This window comes from Meleagris gallopavo, chromosome 29, assembly GCF_000146605.3.
Source record: "Meleagris gallopavo isolate NT-WF06-2002-E0010 breed Aviagen turkey brand Nicholas breeding stock chromosome 29, Turkey_5.1, whole genome shotgun sequence".
Lineage (NCBI taxonomy): Eukaryota > Metazoa > Chordata > Aves > Galliformes > Phasianidae > Meleagris > Meleagris gallopavo.
In genome coordinates this window covers 3,571,934-3,585,630 of record NC_015039.2, presented here as the reverse complement: position 1 = coordinate 3,585,630, position 13,697 = coordinate 3,571,934, and the positions used below count along the sequence as shown (strand labels likewise).

Below are 13,697 nucleotides of genomic sequence, written 5' to 3'. Positions count from 1 at the left end.
CTGGCTTGCCTGTCATCCGCCTCGCCGCCCTGATTGGGCAGGACGGGCGGAACCAGGTGCACTAGAACTACAACAATAAACACAGACAGAGAGGCCGGAAATAAGTAGGTGGGCACCGCGCCAGCAGGCATGCATTTCCGAGACTCCTACAATGCCATTCCTCTTCCGGAAGCGGGGGCCGTCCAGTAGAACCAATCAAACATGTTCTTTCCTGTCCCACCTCATTGTAGCCTGATAGGGAGCGGCACGCGCCAGAAAAGGAGCGAATAGGATGGCGCCTCTCGGGCCACGTGATATAAACTGGGCGTAGGATTGGCTTTCTAGTGCGTCGGTTTCTGCATTGACGGAAAGGGCGCGAGATGTGACACGGTAGAGGCGAGCGGGTTAGTAGAGCTAGGCCTTTTTTGGGCCTTTCTGCTGCAGAGCCCTGAGATGCTGCCGCACGGTGGCTAAAACGTTTGGTTTTCTTTCTAGGGTGCGCTGTATGTGCGTGGTGACCTCTTCTTTCCCGATCGGTGTTGACGGTGCCCGGGGTCCTTTAGGTAAGTGCTCCTGCAGCCTCCTCTGTGTCTGCATCTGCTTTGAAAGCTCCTTCAGCTCGCGGACGTGCTTGTGGGCTCGCTTGCTGAATTTCTGTTGAATGCCGTTCCCATCAGCCTGATTTGGCTTGCCTTGGGCTATGAGGCTGAATGGATTTCAACTGAATGTGCAAACTAAGCCTTGCTTGAAAGAGAATCATAGAATGGTTGGGTTGGAAGGGACTTTGCAGCCCCTGCCAGACTTACTCCAAATCAGGCTGCTCAGGTTCCCATCCAGCCTGGCCTTGGACACCTCTAGGGATGGGGCATCCACACTGCTCTGGGCAGTAGTGCCAGGACCTCACCACCTCTGAGTAAAGAATTTCTTCCTCACATCTGACCTAAATCTTTCTTTTTAATATTAAACCATTCTGCCTTGTTCTCTACTACCTGTCCATGTAAAAAGTCTGTCTCTTTCCTCTTCGTAAGCACCCTTAGAGTACTGGAAGGCCACAGTGAGGTTTCCCTCTTCTCTTTAGGCTGATTAAGCCCAGCTCCTTTGGTGTGTATTTGTAGGAGAGATGCTCAAGACTCCAAGCATCCTTATGGCATTCTCTAGATCTGCTTCGCTCACTCCATGTCTTGTTCTGGGATTGCCAGGCCTAGATGCAGTACTGCTGATGTGGCCTCACAAGGACAGCATAGAGGAGGACAATCCCTTCCCTCACCTATCCCTAAGTTGATGCAGCCCAGGATACAGTTGGCCTATGTTGTTTTATGTATCTTGGGAAAGCCACATGGGAGAAAGCATGATCAAATGCAACAGATCCGAAACAATACTTTTTGTTTGTTTGTAGAGTGTTTTGATGTCTGAAGGATGGACTTGTCAGTGATTGCCATTGGAGATGTGCAAAATGTGCTTTCAGCCATGCAGAAGAACTTGGAGTGTCCAGTCTGGTAGACATTAAAATAATTAACGTGCTCTTTATTTTTCTCTCTTCTGTTCAAATATTTTGTCAATACCACGGTCATGAGAAAACATAAAGAATAGTGTTCTTAAAACAAAATATATTAATAAGTAAGTAAATTTGTGGCAGGAGGTACATTTTGTTTGCGTGTTCCATTAAATATTTCTTATACATATTTCTTACAACCTAGAAGTATCAGTGCTCTATCCAGGTGGGGGAAAAATTAGCTGATTAGAGCATTGTTTGCATGCTAGCAATGCTTTGCATGCTTTGTCATTTGTTTCTAAAAGTTAAGCACAGTTCATAGTTATTTAAATGCAGAGGAATACTAAAATGGCAGAGGTTTCAGTTCAAGCCTAGCTATTTAGGATGCATGATAGTCCTTTAAAAGACTTGCATCTGTTGAACAAAATTGCTTACGTTTATTTTGTCTGTGGTGGAAAATGTTTTTAAATCCTTTAATCTTTCCAGATGAATTTAACATTTGCTTCTCCAAAGGCAAAAATGTAAAATAATTTCCTTGTTGATGGTAACATCTATAAAGCCACAGAGTAGAAAACATAGAATGTCTATTAAAAAAAAAGAAAAACAAAGACCTTGCATCCAAACTCTTCTGAAGAGGCAGCAGGATTCTTGCTGAGATGTTGCCATTGAATGGGTGGCTTTTCTATTAATTGACTTAGAAAAAATAACGTTACAAGAGCTAAAACTGAAACCATTTCCTTCATCTGCTGTTCTTTAGGCATAATGGTATACTTTTCCTTTTTTTTTTTTTTTAATTAGAGCAATTAAAATATTAAAATGTTCCAAAATATGCCTAAGTGAGATTGAATGAATAATGCATACCAAAGTAATGCTGAAGCTAGTTTTGACACTTTGCCTAATAGCAAAAAGTAAACCTATATGTTAGGCTGTAATGTTATATTTGCCTTTGTGGGTTTATCCAATTAGGCTTTTGTATTCTTTAATTGGAATCATTATATAAACTACATACGTGTTGCTGAGTTGTAGACAGAACAGTCACAGAGAAACTGCCTCATGTATATTCCTAGTCTATAAAACTTAGGAGAACCTTCTAACATAACTACAGCTGGTAATGTAGTAGATTATAACTTTTTAGTGTGTGTTCAAGGTAGATTATGCGTTAAGGTGAGGTCAGCAAGTGAATTGATTAAAGCTTTTTTTAAAGCCGTAATATAAAGTTGAACATTAATTTTCACATTGTACTAGATTGAAGTGGGTTTAGAATAGAAAAAGTGGGGGAAACAACCTAAATATTATTCACATTAATGTATCTGTGGATTTGATTCACATAAATGTTGTAGGAATCCAGTGGACTCCTGAACCTCAGCTTTACACTGTGTTTCGCTCTTGACACAGGAGGTCACTGTTGAAAAATAATCTGTTAGTGTTCTAATACTGAGTTTCCTCCTTTGCTGAATAGTGTCTCTAGAAAATGCGATCTCTTTCTCAGAGAAAAGCGAAGATTGTGGGGAACAGTTGATAACATCTGTTTCATATAATAACAATTTTGATACTGTGCTTGGTTCTCAAATGGGAAATGATCAAATCTGGTCTATTTCTCCTCCCCATTGTGATATTTTTCTAAAGATTTTTTTAAAGTCCACAAAAATGATTGTATTTCTGAATTTTGTACTGTTGCTATTTTTAAGCAAGAACACAGAAGTTACGTTTTCCTTTTTCATTTTTCTTTCTACAGTTTGGATGTGATAAAAGAGCCAGTTTCAACAAAATGTGATCACATATTCTGCAGGTAGGTTTGCAGACTTAAATTACCGTGCCTAGTCAACCTGTTCTTATTCTCCACGTATACTTCTCATCACTGCTAATGATGTATACTGCGTTTTGATTACCTAGTCTGTAATTTCAAAAGTGGGAAAGTCCATTCTGAAATAACTGCAGTTGTACAGATATGTCAGAGTGGATCAATGAATTCATCTTAACATTAGAACAAGAATAGAGGCATTCAGAGTAATAAGGAAGAATATCTACTAAGTGGTACATTGTGATTATTTTTTCTCTAGGTTCTGCATGTTTAAACTCCTCAGCAAAAAGAAAAAGGGTGTAATACAGTGTCCTCTGTGTAAGACTGAAGTTACCAAGAGGTAATGCATCTTTGCAAGTGCACTTGGGGATGAGAAGTTTTCTCTAAGGAAAAGGTGAATTATTGCCTTGTAGCAGAAATGCTAAGTCATGGCTTGAGACAGTGATTGATTACCTGGTGGGAAAACAAGGCTAACCCAGAGGAGCTCAGGTGCATGCAATGCACCTCAGCGACCAGAAGGGGTGTAGCCAGGATCCACCCCTTCCCAGACCTTGTTTAAGGGTTGGCAGTGGAGGCAAGGGTATCTTGCTGGAAATCCCTGCCTACCTGAAGTTTTCCAAAGATGACCAAGTTTTCTTCCTTTGTTTCTGATTCCACAGCTGCTGTATTTGGGCCTGTCTTTGGCCACAGCCAAAGACTTTGCTACCCCACTAGTATTGCTATACATTCCAATGCATTGTAGTGTTACATGTCTTAAAAATGTTGTAGCAGAAAACTGAAAAAAGAAAAAGTTGATTGAATGAACTGTCAATTTCTATGGAGTAACTCTTTAGTGCCTTACCTCAATATAGCTTTTTCTTGTTTGAAGTAATTACAAGTGAAGATGCTACTACTAACAACTAAGTGCTATTAAGTATAGGTAATATTATTGTTCAATCATTCCAACTAGTTTCTTTGTGCTAGGTGTATGTGAGGAAAAGTATTGTGGCAATTTTCCTTTACGATAATGTTTTAATTCTGGCACTGGGCTGTTCTAGGGAGTTGTACTACTTGGCAGCAGTTTTTTGTTGTTTCATATGCTAATTTGCGGTTTTGCTCCTTCTTTAAGTCTAAATTCTTGGAGAGCTATTGAGAGCTTGCCCATACATTTTTCTTAGAAACATTTCACATGGTGGTGTTATTTCAGAAGTCTCAAAGAAAATTCCAGATTTAAGCAGCTAATTGAAGGACTGTTGGAAGCTATCAGCGCATTTGAGCTTGATACTGGAGTAAAATGTAAGTATTGTGATTATTTACTGGAATAAGTAATATGTATTGTCTTGCAAAATGTGAGAGAATTATTTTTGTATCTTTGTCTTTTCAGTTTTAAGCAGTCACTTTCCTAAAACATCCACAGAAGCTGCTACTGCTGAGCTCCTGGATAATAACAGTTCTGTCATCCAGAGTAAGGGTTTCAGAAACAGGAAAAGATCCGCTAAAGAAAATGGACAAGACAGCTATACCTTGGTGACTTTTTTGTGCAATGTATTTTTTAATTGCTCTGCTGTTGTTTATGTTGTTTTTTGTTGTTGTTGTTTTTAACTTGGAATGTGTGTATACATAGACGAATGGTATGATTTTTGGTTTGCTGTCAGATGCCTGTTTTGCTTGAATATTATTCTAGATAAGGACATCTAAATACTTCTGTCTTTGAAGTGTTGTTTATAGAAAATGAGTTGAGCTTGAAAAATATAATGTTATTGCAATATATTGTCAAAACTAGGTTCAAAAGTCTTTTTTTTTTTTTCTTCCTTCTCAACAACTTGTTTAATAAGGCTGACGAATGAGTATTCCTAAAGGCTATTTTTTTTTTTTTAGCTTTGGGTAATTGCTATGTGTATAGAATCATAAAATCATAGAATGGTTTGGGTTGGAAGGGACCGTTAAGATCATCTAGTCCTAACTCCCATGCCATAGGCAAGGCAGTTCTGTCTAGAACAGGTTGCTCAATGTCCTGTCCAGCCTGGCCTTGAATGCTTCTAGGAAGGGGGCATTCACAACCTCACTGGGTAACCTGTTCCAGTGTTTCATCATCCTCACAGTGAAGAATTTCTTCCTAAGTATACCCTCTTCCAGTTTAAAACCATTTCCCCTTGTCCTGTCTCTACCTGCCCTTATAAAAAGTTCCTCCCCAACTTTTCAGTACAAGTCTGTTCATGATGAATTATTAATCTTTCTTATTTCATCTACCTGGTACCGAATAGGATATTAAATATGATAAAACTTAATGATGGGAGCTTTGGAGGAATTTGTAGTAAATTCCACTCTTGACACAAGTATGATAAATTGGATATTTTGGAATTTTGTATAGAAGCCGTACTCTATGCAGTTTAAGTAATTCAACTTTTTTTTTTTTTTTTTTATTAACCTACTGTTATTAATAACTATTTCTTTTTAATCTCCTGTCAGGGGGAAGCTAATGTGGATCCAGAGCTTACAGGTAACAGGGTCGAAGGGTGTTACCTAAGAAACAAAAAACAGAAGCGTGGCATTGAAAAAGGTGTACTTATAGAGCTTGGTAAGAGCTGTAGTACGTACATATGTACCTTTTGAGTTTATGTCTAACACTTGCAAAGTAATGGAAGGTGTTGAAATTCAGTCTTTTCAAGCACTAATTTCTATTCAACACCTGAATTGCAAACAAAGGAGATTACATAGACTAAATGGATTTACCAAAGCTGGTAAATCAAAGTACTTTTTACATGGTTTATTGTATATAGGAAAAATCTAAGGCTCAGTGAACAAGATCCGGAGAAGATAACTGCGGAAGTAAAATGTTATTTATTACTAATAATGATTACTACTGTTGTCTACAGACTAAGACTTGTTTGTTAGTACTTAGGGCCGTGTTTCTTAAATATATTTGAGAATGAGATGTGAGAAAATATTTCTACTTGTTCTGGCTTTTCAGATCTCCATTTCTATCTGATGCTGAGTACTGCAAGAAATGTGATGTAGTGCATGGTTGTTTTTGGTTTGTTTTTTCTGTTTCTTTCCCTGTTCCTTCAACATAGCAAGTGTTCATTTTAACGGGTAGTACTCATTACCTTGGTTTTTGGGTTTGTTTGTTTTTTCCCCTTTTTGTTTATGCTAATATCAAGCAAAGAATCTGAGACACATTGCTCTGACTTCTGGTTTTAAATTCTAGATGCTGGCAGCTGTTTCTGTATAAATTTGGAAATTGGAACTCTTGCTAACTCTGTTATCAGTATTTATTGTATTTAAAAACATCATATCATGGATGTGATAACACAACTTTATATCAGAGCTGTATTTGCACATAGAAACTGTAATGATTAAAGTCAAGTGAACTTAATCTCGACTGATAAAATTTGAAAACTACTATCTCTATAAAGAACTAAAGCATGCACACTTCTATGATGATAAAAACTGAATCTGACAAGAAATCTTCCTCTGAATCATTCCAAAGAAGAGTAACAGCTAATTTGTTTTTAGGCACTGATTCATCTGAAGAGCTTTTTATACTGGCAAGTGATACTGGGTAAGTAAATGTTATTGAGGATTTTGGTTTTTTGTTTTGTTTTTTGAAAATAACAGTTCAGCATTCTTAACTTAGTTGTAGCAAGGGTTAACCATGACTCAGCAGCCTGATTTCTCCAAAAGCTACTTCCAAGAACAAAAAGGAGAAAACTTAAATACAGGCTCCTGTTACAACATAGTGGATGTTACCTCTGTAATGAAAGTAGGGTTTTTTTCCTCCTTAAACCTTCCCAGCAGGTTAGAAGACAAAGAAGAACTAGAAGAACCTAAGAGTGCTGAGAAGTATGGAAGTTCTTGCAATACACAGTCACTCAAGCTGGGTGCTAAAGAAATAATTTTACCAGATGTCATAGGTATGTTTGTTATTTTAGTGACAAAAATATTGAGAGGAAAGCTTGAAAGAAAAGCCACAAGTTAGTATTTTGCTTTCACACTATTAAATGTATATTCTTGCAGTACTGTATTCTGTAGTTCTATTGATGCCTACTGCTGGTAATATAAGGCAATGCCTGTAGACTACATGCCCGATGTGGATATTTTGTGTAGAGGGACAGGAAGAAAACAACTAACTGGATCTAAGTGCAAAGCTAATTCTGTTCTACATAAACTGTTATATTATCCCTCATAATGTAAATTGAGAGAAGAATCTAGTCCTTCATGTAAGGAGTTGGATGAATGTATGTCATATGTAATTTGATATTTTTACCTTTCTCTTGAGAGTGGTTTGTTCAGTGTAATATCTTGTTTTGGAGGGAAACGAGCAGTTGTTAAAATCAAAAGTTATTAAGCCTGTCGTTGTTCTCATGCATTTAAAATAGGGCTTAATTTATAACATTTATAAATCTTCAGGTGAAACTGATTTCTTGAACGAAGCTTTGAGCAAGAAAAGCATGCTGAACATCACTGAACATGTCAAATCTAACCAAGTAAATACTGTTGAGGGCCAGAGTTCTCCTTCAAATGTTTTTGATGCAGACCTACTCACAGAACAGTGTAATGAAATAAGTAATGCCAGTCCGTTAAAGAATAATTACACATCTTTCTCTAATAATGCAGAAGAAATGGATGCAGAGGAATCTCTGTGCAGTACTAAAAACCAAGAGCTTGACTTTGAAGATGGCTCAGAAAGTAGACTGAATAAAATAAAAGAAAAGGATATTTGTGTGCTAAGTGTGGAAGATGTAGAAATGTATGAACCCGTGAATGATTCTTTACTTGAAAAAGAACCTCCTGTGGAGAAACCACAGCCAAAGATACCTCACTGTCCAACTCTGCATGAGGTCTCTAGGAAGAGACTGAAGCAAAGCATTCAGAAAGTCAATGAATGGTTTTCAAAAAGCAATGAGATTCTATCTTCCAGTTCATTCCAGAATGATCCTTCTGAAGCAACTGATGCTTCAGGTGAAGAAGATGTTTCTCTATCAGATAAAGATTCATGTATTTCAGAGAAGACCAACCCTATAGTAGATTCTGTGGAATTTGCAGTGTTTGAAAGAAATAAAAGATGGCCAAAACAAACAACATATAGCATCAAAGACAAAATATTTGGGAAAACATACGAGAGAGGGAGGAAATCAAATCCCTCTACTATCTTGAGAGACATATTGCCTGCTACAAAAAAGGATGTGGCTGCTGAAGAGAAGTGCTTGAATAATTCCAGAGAAGACGGACTAAAACGAAAAAGGAAGCCTGCCCGTGTCCTTCAGCCTGAAGACTTCATGGAGAAGAAAGATCTAGAAGAGGCAGATAGATGCCCTCAGGGTATCAACTCCAGCCTTGGAGATGCTGAGAAGAGAAAATGTGATGAAAATTCTGCTGTTAAAGAGAATTCCCTCCTTGAAAAAAGAAAGGTTAGTACACTAACTGAATTTGAGGAAGGAGAGTTACAGTGGAAAAATGCCATTGAAAAGGTGTCAGGCAAGCCCTTTGGACAGCTGGAACTGAGTAACTCTGATCAGAAGAGCACTAAGAATGCATGTTCTGCAGCAAAAGGATGCAGACGTTCAACTAGAACCAGGTGTGCTATACACTTAGGAGATAATAGAAATCCAGATTCCTTTGATCCAGCTGAGCCACTGATTGATAGCTATCCAAGCAGTGAAGAACCAAACAAAGTTGATTGTGAGCAAAGACAAGTCAGACGCAGCAGGAGACTTCAGCTACTTTCTAAAGAGATTACAAAAGAAACAGGAGAAATGAGAATAACTAAGGAAGCAAGAAATTCTGACAGTGGCCCAGAAGGGTCTGTCTTTGGAGTTGAAAGGAATGTGTTAGTTCACGACTCCCAGTGCAAAGACTTGAAGCAGCAGGATATATTGAGTTACACGTCACTCACTGATCGGAATGGTGCTGATCTGGAAGCAAATGGAATGCAGATTAGTTCAAAGAATTCAGCTGACATGGTGAAAAACACAAGTCTCTTCAATCCCACATTTTCTTGTGAGCATTCAAATTTTAATTCCCCTTCACTCAAAGCAGGTTCTCAAGAAGGTGAAATGCTAGGTAGACTTTTCCTCCTACAGTCTCCTTCAAAGACTGTTCTGGACACTGCTTCCATCCTGACTGAAGAGAAAAGGTCTGGGTCATGTACTGCTTTTCCCCAGGACAAAGGATGCTGTTCACAGAATGTTCCTGAGGACTTCAGAATTGAAAAGTCACCAATCACTAAAAATGTTTCAGAATTGACCGTGGAAGCTGAAGACAGTGAGTTAGACACGCAACATCTGCGAAATATATTTAGGAGTTCAAAACGGCAGTCTTTTAGTCTTTATCCTGCTCCCATGAAGACATGTACCACAGATGATGTTGAATCTGGAAAATTGAATACTTTGTGTCCTGATCAGGTAGAAAAAAGATGTAGTAAATATTTTATGACAGAAAATTTACAAGAAAAGAAAACAACTGCTGAAAATTTGAGTAGTGTTTGTGAGAAGTTTAAGACATGTGAATCCGCTTGTGTTAGTCCTGTGTCGTGCTTTGTCAGCAGTGCTGAATGTGTGCATGCTGCAGAGCATCAAGAAGATATTTTAAAAGTTGCAAATCATGGGAATATTGTTAGAAGCAATAGAAATCTCAGTGATCAGAGTAATACAGAAGAGCGTGCTTTCCAAAGAACAGACCTGAACACAGTCAGTGAAACATACTTCAGTTCAGAGAGCAATCAAGTGGAAAATGCTGAAATTGTTGATGGCAAAGAACCAATGCAACATTTTCAGCCCAGTCCAATGGTTTGCCCTACAGTTCACCAACAAAATCCAGCTGAATTCAACTGCGAAGTCACTGGAAAAAAAAGTAGCAAAAAAGAGAGAAGTCTGGTAAAGGGCAATGAAGAGCGAGTAATCCAAACTGTCAACACGGGGTTGTCAGAGTATTTAGTTAGAGAGGTACTAGAAGAATCTCTTAAAGGCCGCAGTGATTTTACAGATCTGTCTGAAACCCCTGATGGCTTACTGTGCTCTGACAATGATACTGAAGATAGTACCAGTTTTTATGTAACTAATAGGAAAGACACATCTGCTGTGTTTGTAAAAAGAAGTGGTGCTGTCCTGATGAAAGAAGTAAATGATTCAGTTGTTAGCTGTAAGCCAAGATCTGAAGGTATTCAGAGGTCTCGGAGAAGAGCCCAGAAACTGCAATCTTCAGATGAAGAATCTAGTGAGGATGAAGATTTACCATGTTTTCAGGAATTAATGTTTGGCAAATCAGTAAGCACACCTTTGCAGATCAAAAAACAGGTGACATCTGTGGTACGGTCTTCAGCAAATCCCAGCATGTTGCCTTGTAGTGAATGTCTTAATGAAAATAATGAACAGAAAACACTTGAAGCTGCCCTAAGCAATGAGTGTGTTTCACCAAGCCAGGAGTCAGAATGCTCTGTGAACCTGTTTTCTTCCCAGTCCAACATATCTGAAGAATCGGTTGATGGAGCACATGAGATGAGGAAAACTTTAACACAAGTGAGCAACATAAATAAGAGTAAAGAAGCTCTTCATAGTAGCAGTGGAGGGCTGAAGAGAAGAAAAAATAACTCCTATGATGAATACCAGGAAGATCCAAATATGGGGGCAAACCTAGGTACAAACCAAGATTTTTATCTCTGCAGATGTGTTAGTAATATCATTGGCTTCTTGATGTTTGCATGGGAACTTTGTGGGCTTACTTTTGTAAAGTAATGTATCAACTATGAACAATCAAACAGAACAGGAAAAAAATCAGCCCTTGGTGACTGATTTCCTGAAAATTCATGTGGTAAAATTCTTTGTTTGGGGAAAAAAATGAATAGACCAGGCCTCAGAGGACAGCTAGAATCTGTCTGATGGGAGTTAATTTTTGACTGGAAATACTAATGTTGCTATTGCAATGGCAATGCTTGGATCTATCAGCATAGTTTCATAGAGTCTACCTAAGCTATTACTGCAGATGAAATGTTTGTTGAAATTGGCTGTAGAATTCTGAAGTAATTATTTTGATATTTTTCTGACTTAAATATTTAGAACTCTCATTACTGTTAAAACCACTTACCTTGACTTCTGCTTATTTTGCCATACCTGTGGCATGGTATTTTTTTGGAATGTTCACTTGAAGTAGATCTTTGCTTCTCACTTAAGCCTTTACCAACCTTCTCATTTTATCTCTACAGTTAACAGTTGGCTAAGAGGTCTGTGTGATAAGAGAAACTGTGGATGGTTATTGTTGGATTTTCTCTTCTAACTTGGGTTTTCTTTCCTCTCCTTCAAGGTGAAGCATCTGGATATGACAGTGAAACAAGTCGTGTAGAGGATTCACATGAACCATTTTCTCAGGGTGAAATTCTTTCTACACAGGTGAGTTTGTGCTCAGCATTGCAGAAGCAGTTTACATATGTTTTCAGTATAATTGGCTAGTATGCATTCTAGGATATAAGCAAAAGCTGCCAAGTCAGCTGCTTGATAGCTTGATAACTGTAGAACTGCTTCTATGCCATTATTTTTCCTACCATTTTCCATGGTGACATTACATTCTAATGGATGTAACTTGTTATGTGATATTGATTACAGTGCTTAATTGGAGGAGATGCTTGTTGTTAAATCTCCATACTTGACCAATGCTGGAAGCCTCAGATTTTCCTACATTTGTCTTTTTTTGATGGTTACTTACAATAATTGGTGATAATATAGACCAGCAAATCCAGTCCTTATGTTTAGAGGCATAAAGTCTTTACCTTTTAAGGGTGAAGATTTAAAAAAACATTCAATATCAGAATGTTATGGAATAATACGTATATAAAACTTAAAGCACTGTTCATTGAAAAGTCTATCTAGCACAGTATCTCTTCTCAAATATTTTGTTTTAATACAGCATGTGTTCGTTATTTGTTATGCTAAAAACGCTATAGCTGCCTTTTAAGGCAGGTAGTAACAAGTAATTCAAAATTATTCTAATACTTTACAAAACACTTGAAAAAATTAATCATACTATTTAAAACTGAGTTTGCTAACATTGGCACAATCGTGTATCACTTGCAGCAGAAGAATGCTATGCAGAATAACCTAAAAAAGCTACAACAAGAAATGGCTGTACTTGAAGCAGTGCTAAAGCAGCATGGAAGTCAGGATACTGAGGTATTGCCCTTATGCAGAGAACTGCCATATGCCAGTAGTGGAGGAACGCTTGGAATGGAGCAGATGAGACAAGAAATGGGTAAATAGCAAGGAAAACATGGAATTCAAAGCCATTTAGTGACTTATCATGCCTTTACTGCGTATGGTTTTTACTGTGCTATCATATCTTGTTAATGTTTTAAGCTGAAAATAATCACAGTGTAATTAACACTGAGAGGCTGGTTGGTTAGTCTTTAATCCACACTGAGTTAATAAGGCTCATTGAATTGCATGACTTTTACTGCAGTATGAGAATACTCTGTCAGTTCATAGAACAGATTTTGAAATGTGACATTGCTAAATCAAGTAAGCAAAACTATTATAGTTAACTACAAATAAAATGCTGGAGAATGAATTCAACAAATTAATGATTAGTAATGATTACTTTACTTCAGAATAGAAAATTAATGCAATTTTTTTTTATGCTAGAATACAGATTTCTGGCTCATAAAAGCCTAAATTGATTAGAGTTATTGACAGTTTCTCACAAATTACGGGCACCTTCTAGCTGTCAAATAAATGTCCTTCTACTGCTTGTGAACGCAGATATGGTAACGTGGTATTTAATATAACACACTAAATAGTGCAATTTTGCTATTGGCCTGTTTTAATACTCTGCTCTAGCCACCTGATATGTTAACTGAAATCTTACTTTTGTAAATGACAATATCTGAAATGCTGAACAATAAGCAAGCAAATTTAAAAGGTGACACAACAGCTTTCTACCATGAATGAAAGATACGTGAAATTATTTAAAGGTGTATTTCCCTTCTCCTCTAGAAAATGTGTCTGAGCATGATTCTGAGACCAAGCTAAGTAAGGCATCTGTTTTACCAGTTCTCTGCGGAAATGTGACCAGGAATCCAAATAGCTCTTCCTCCTCTGTAAAACACCCTTGCCCTCAAACTGCAGAAGCAACAAATAATTCCGCTGTAGCTCAGAGTGATAACAAAAGCAATGTTCAAGTATGTGAATCAAAGAGAAATGTATGTTTTCCTACATCTGTACTGCACAATGCAGCTGGGAAAGAAAATGTTGCAAGTTCAGGTACAACTTACAGGACAGAAATGTCAATTGTGGCATCCGGTCTGAACCAAAGTGAACATGTGAGTATATTTTGGAATGTTTGGAGACTCGCTGTAGTCCTCAATTTAGAGATTAGATCCTATAGAGGAAACCAATCTTACAGGACTTACTGTTTGTAACTATGGTAACCAATCAAACTTGGTTGGACACTCCTTTTTAA

General features: G+C 37.7%; 1 protein-coding gene across 5 annotated transcripts; it reads left to right on the top strand.

Moving 5' to 3' along the window:
* The first annotated feature begins 192 nt into the window (after positions 1–192).
* LOC100548521 (breast cancer type 1 susceptibility protein homolog) lies at positions 193–13,697 on the top strand. 5 transcript variants are annotated; one of them, XM_010724626.3, is made up of 14 exons: positions 195–383; positions 475–542; positions 1,376–1,475; positions 3,207–3,260; positions 3,532–3,612; positions 4,459–4,547; positions 4,636–4,778; positions 5,721–5,829; positions 6,768–6,813; positions 7,050–7,165; positions 7,662–10,886; positions 11,550–11,635; positions 12,317–12,491; positions 13,232–13,697. In XM_010724626.3, exons 3-14 carry the CDS (start codon positions 1,396–1,398, stop codon positions 13,654–13,656), a joined length of 4,629 nt encoding a protein of 1,542 aa, XP_010722928.1. In that variant the 5' UTR covers positions 195–383; positions 475–542; positions 1,376–1,395; the 3' UTR covers positions 13,657–13,697. The 5 variants fall into 5 exon arrangements, with proteins under 5 accessions (XP_019478984.1, XP_010722928.1, XP_010722927.1 ...); XM_010724625.3 differs by having other exon boundaries at positions 7,047–7,165; XM_019623439.2 differs by lacking the exon at positions 1,376–1,475 and having other exon boundaries at positions 193–383; positions 7,047–7,165.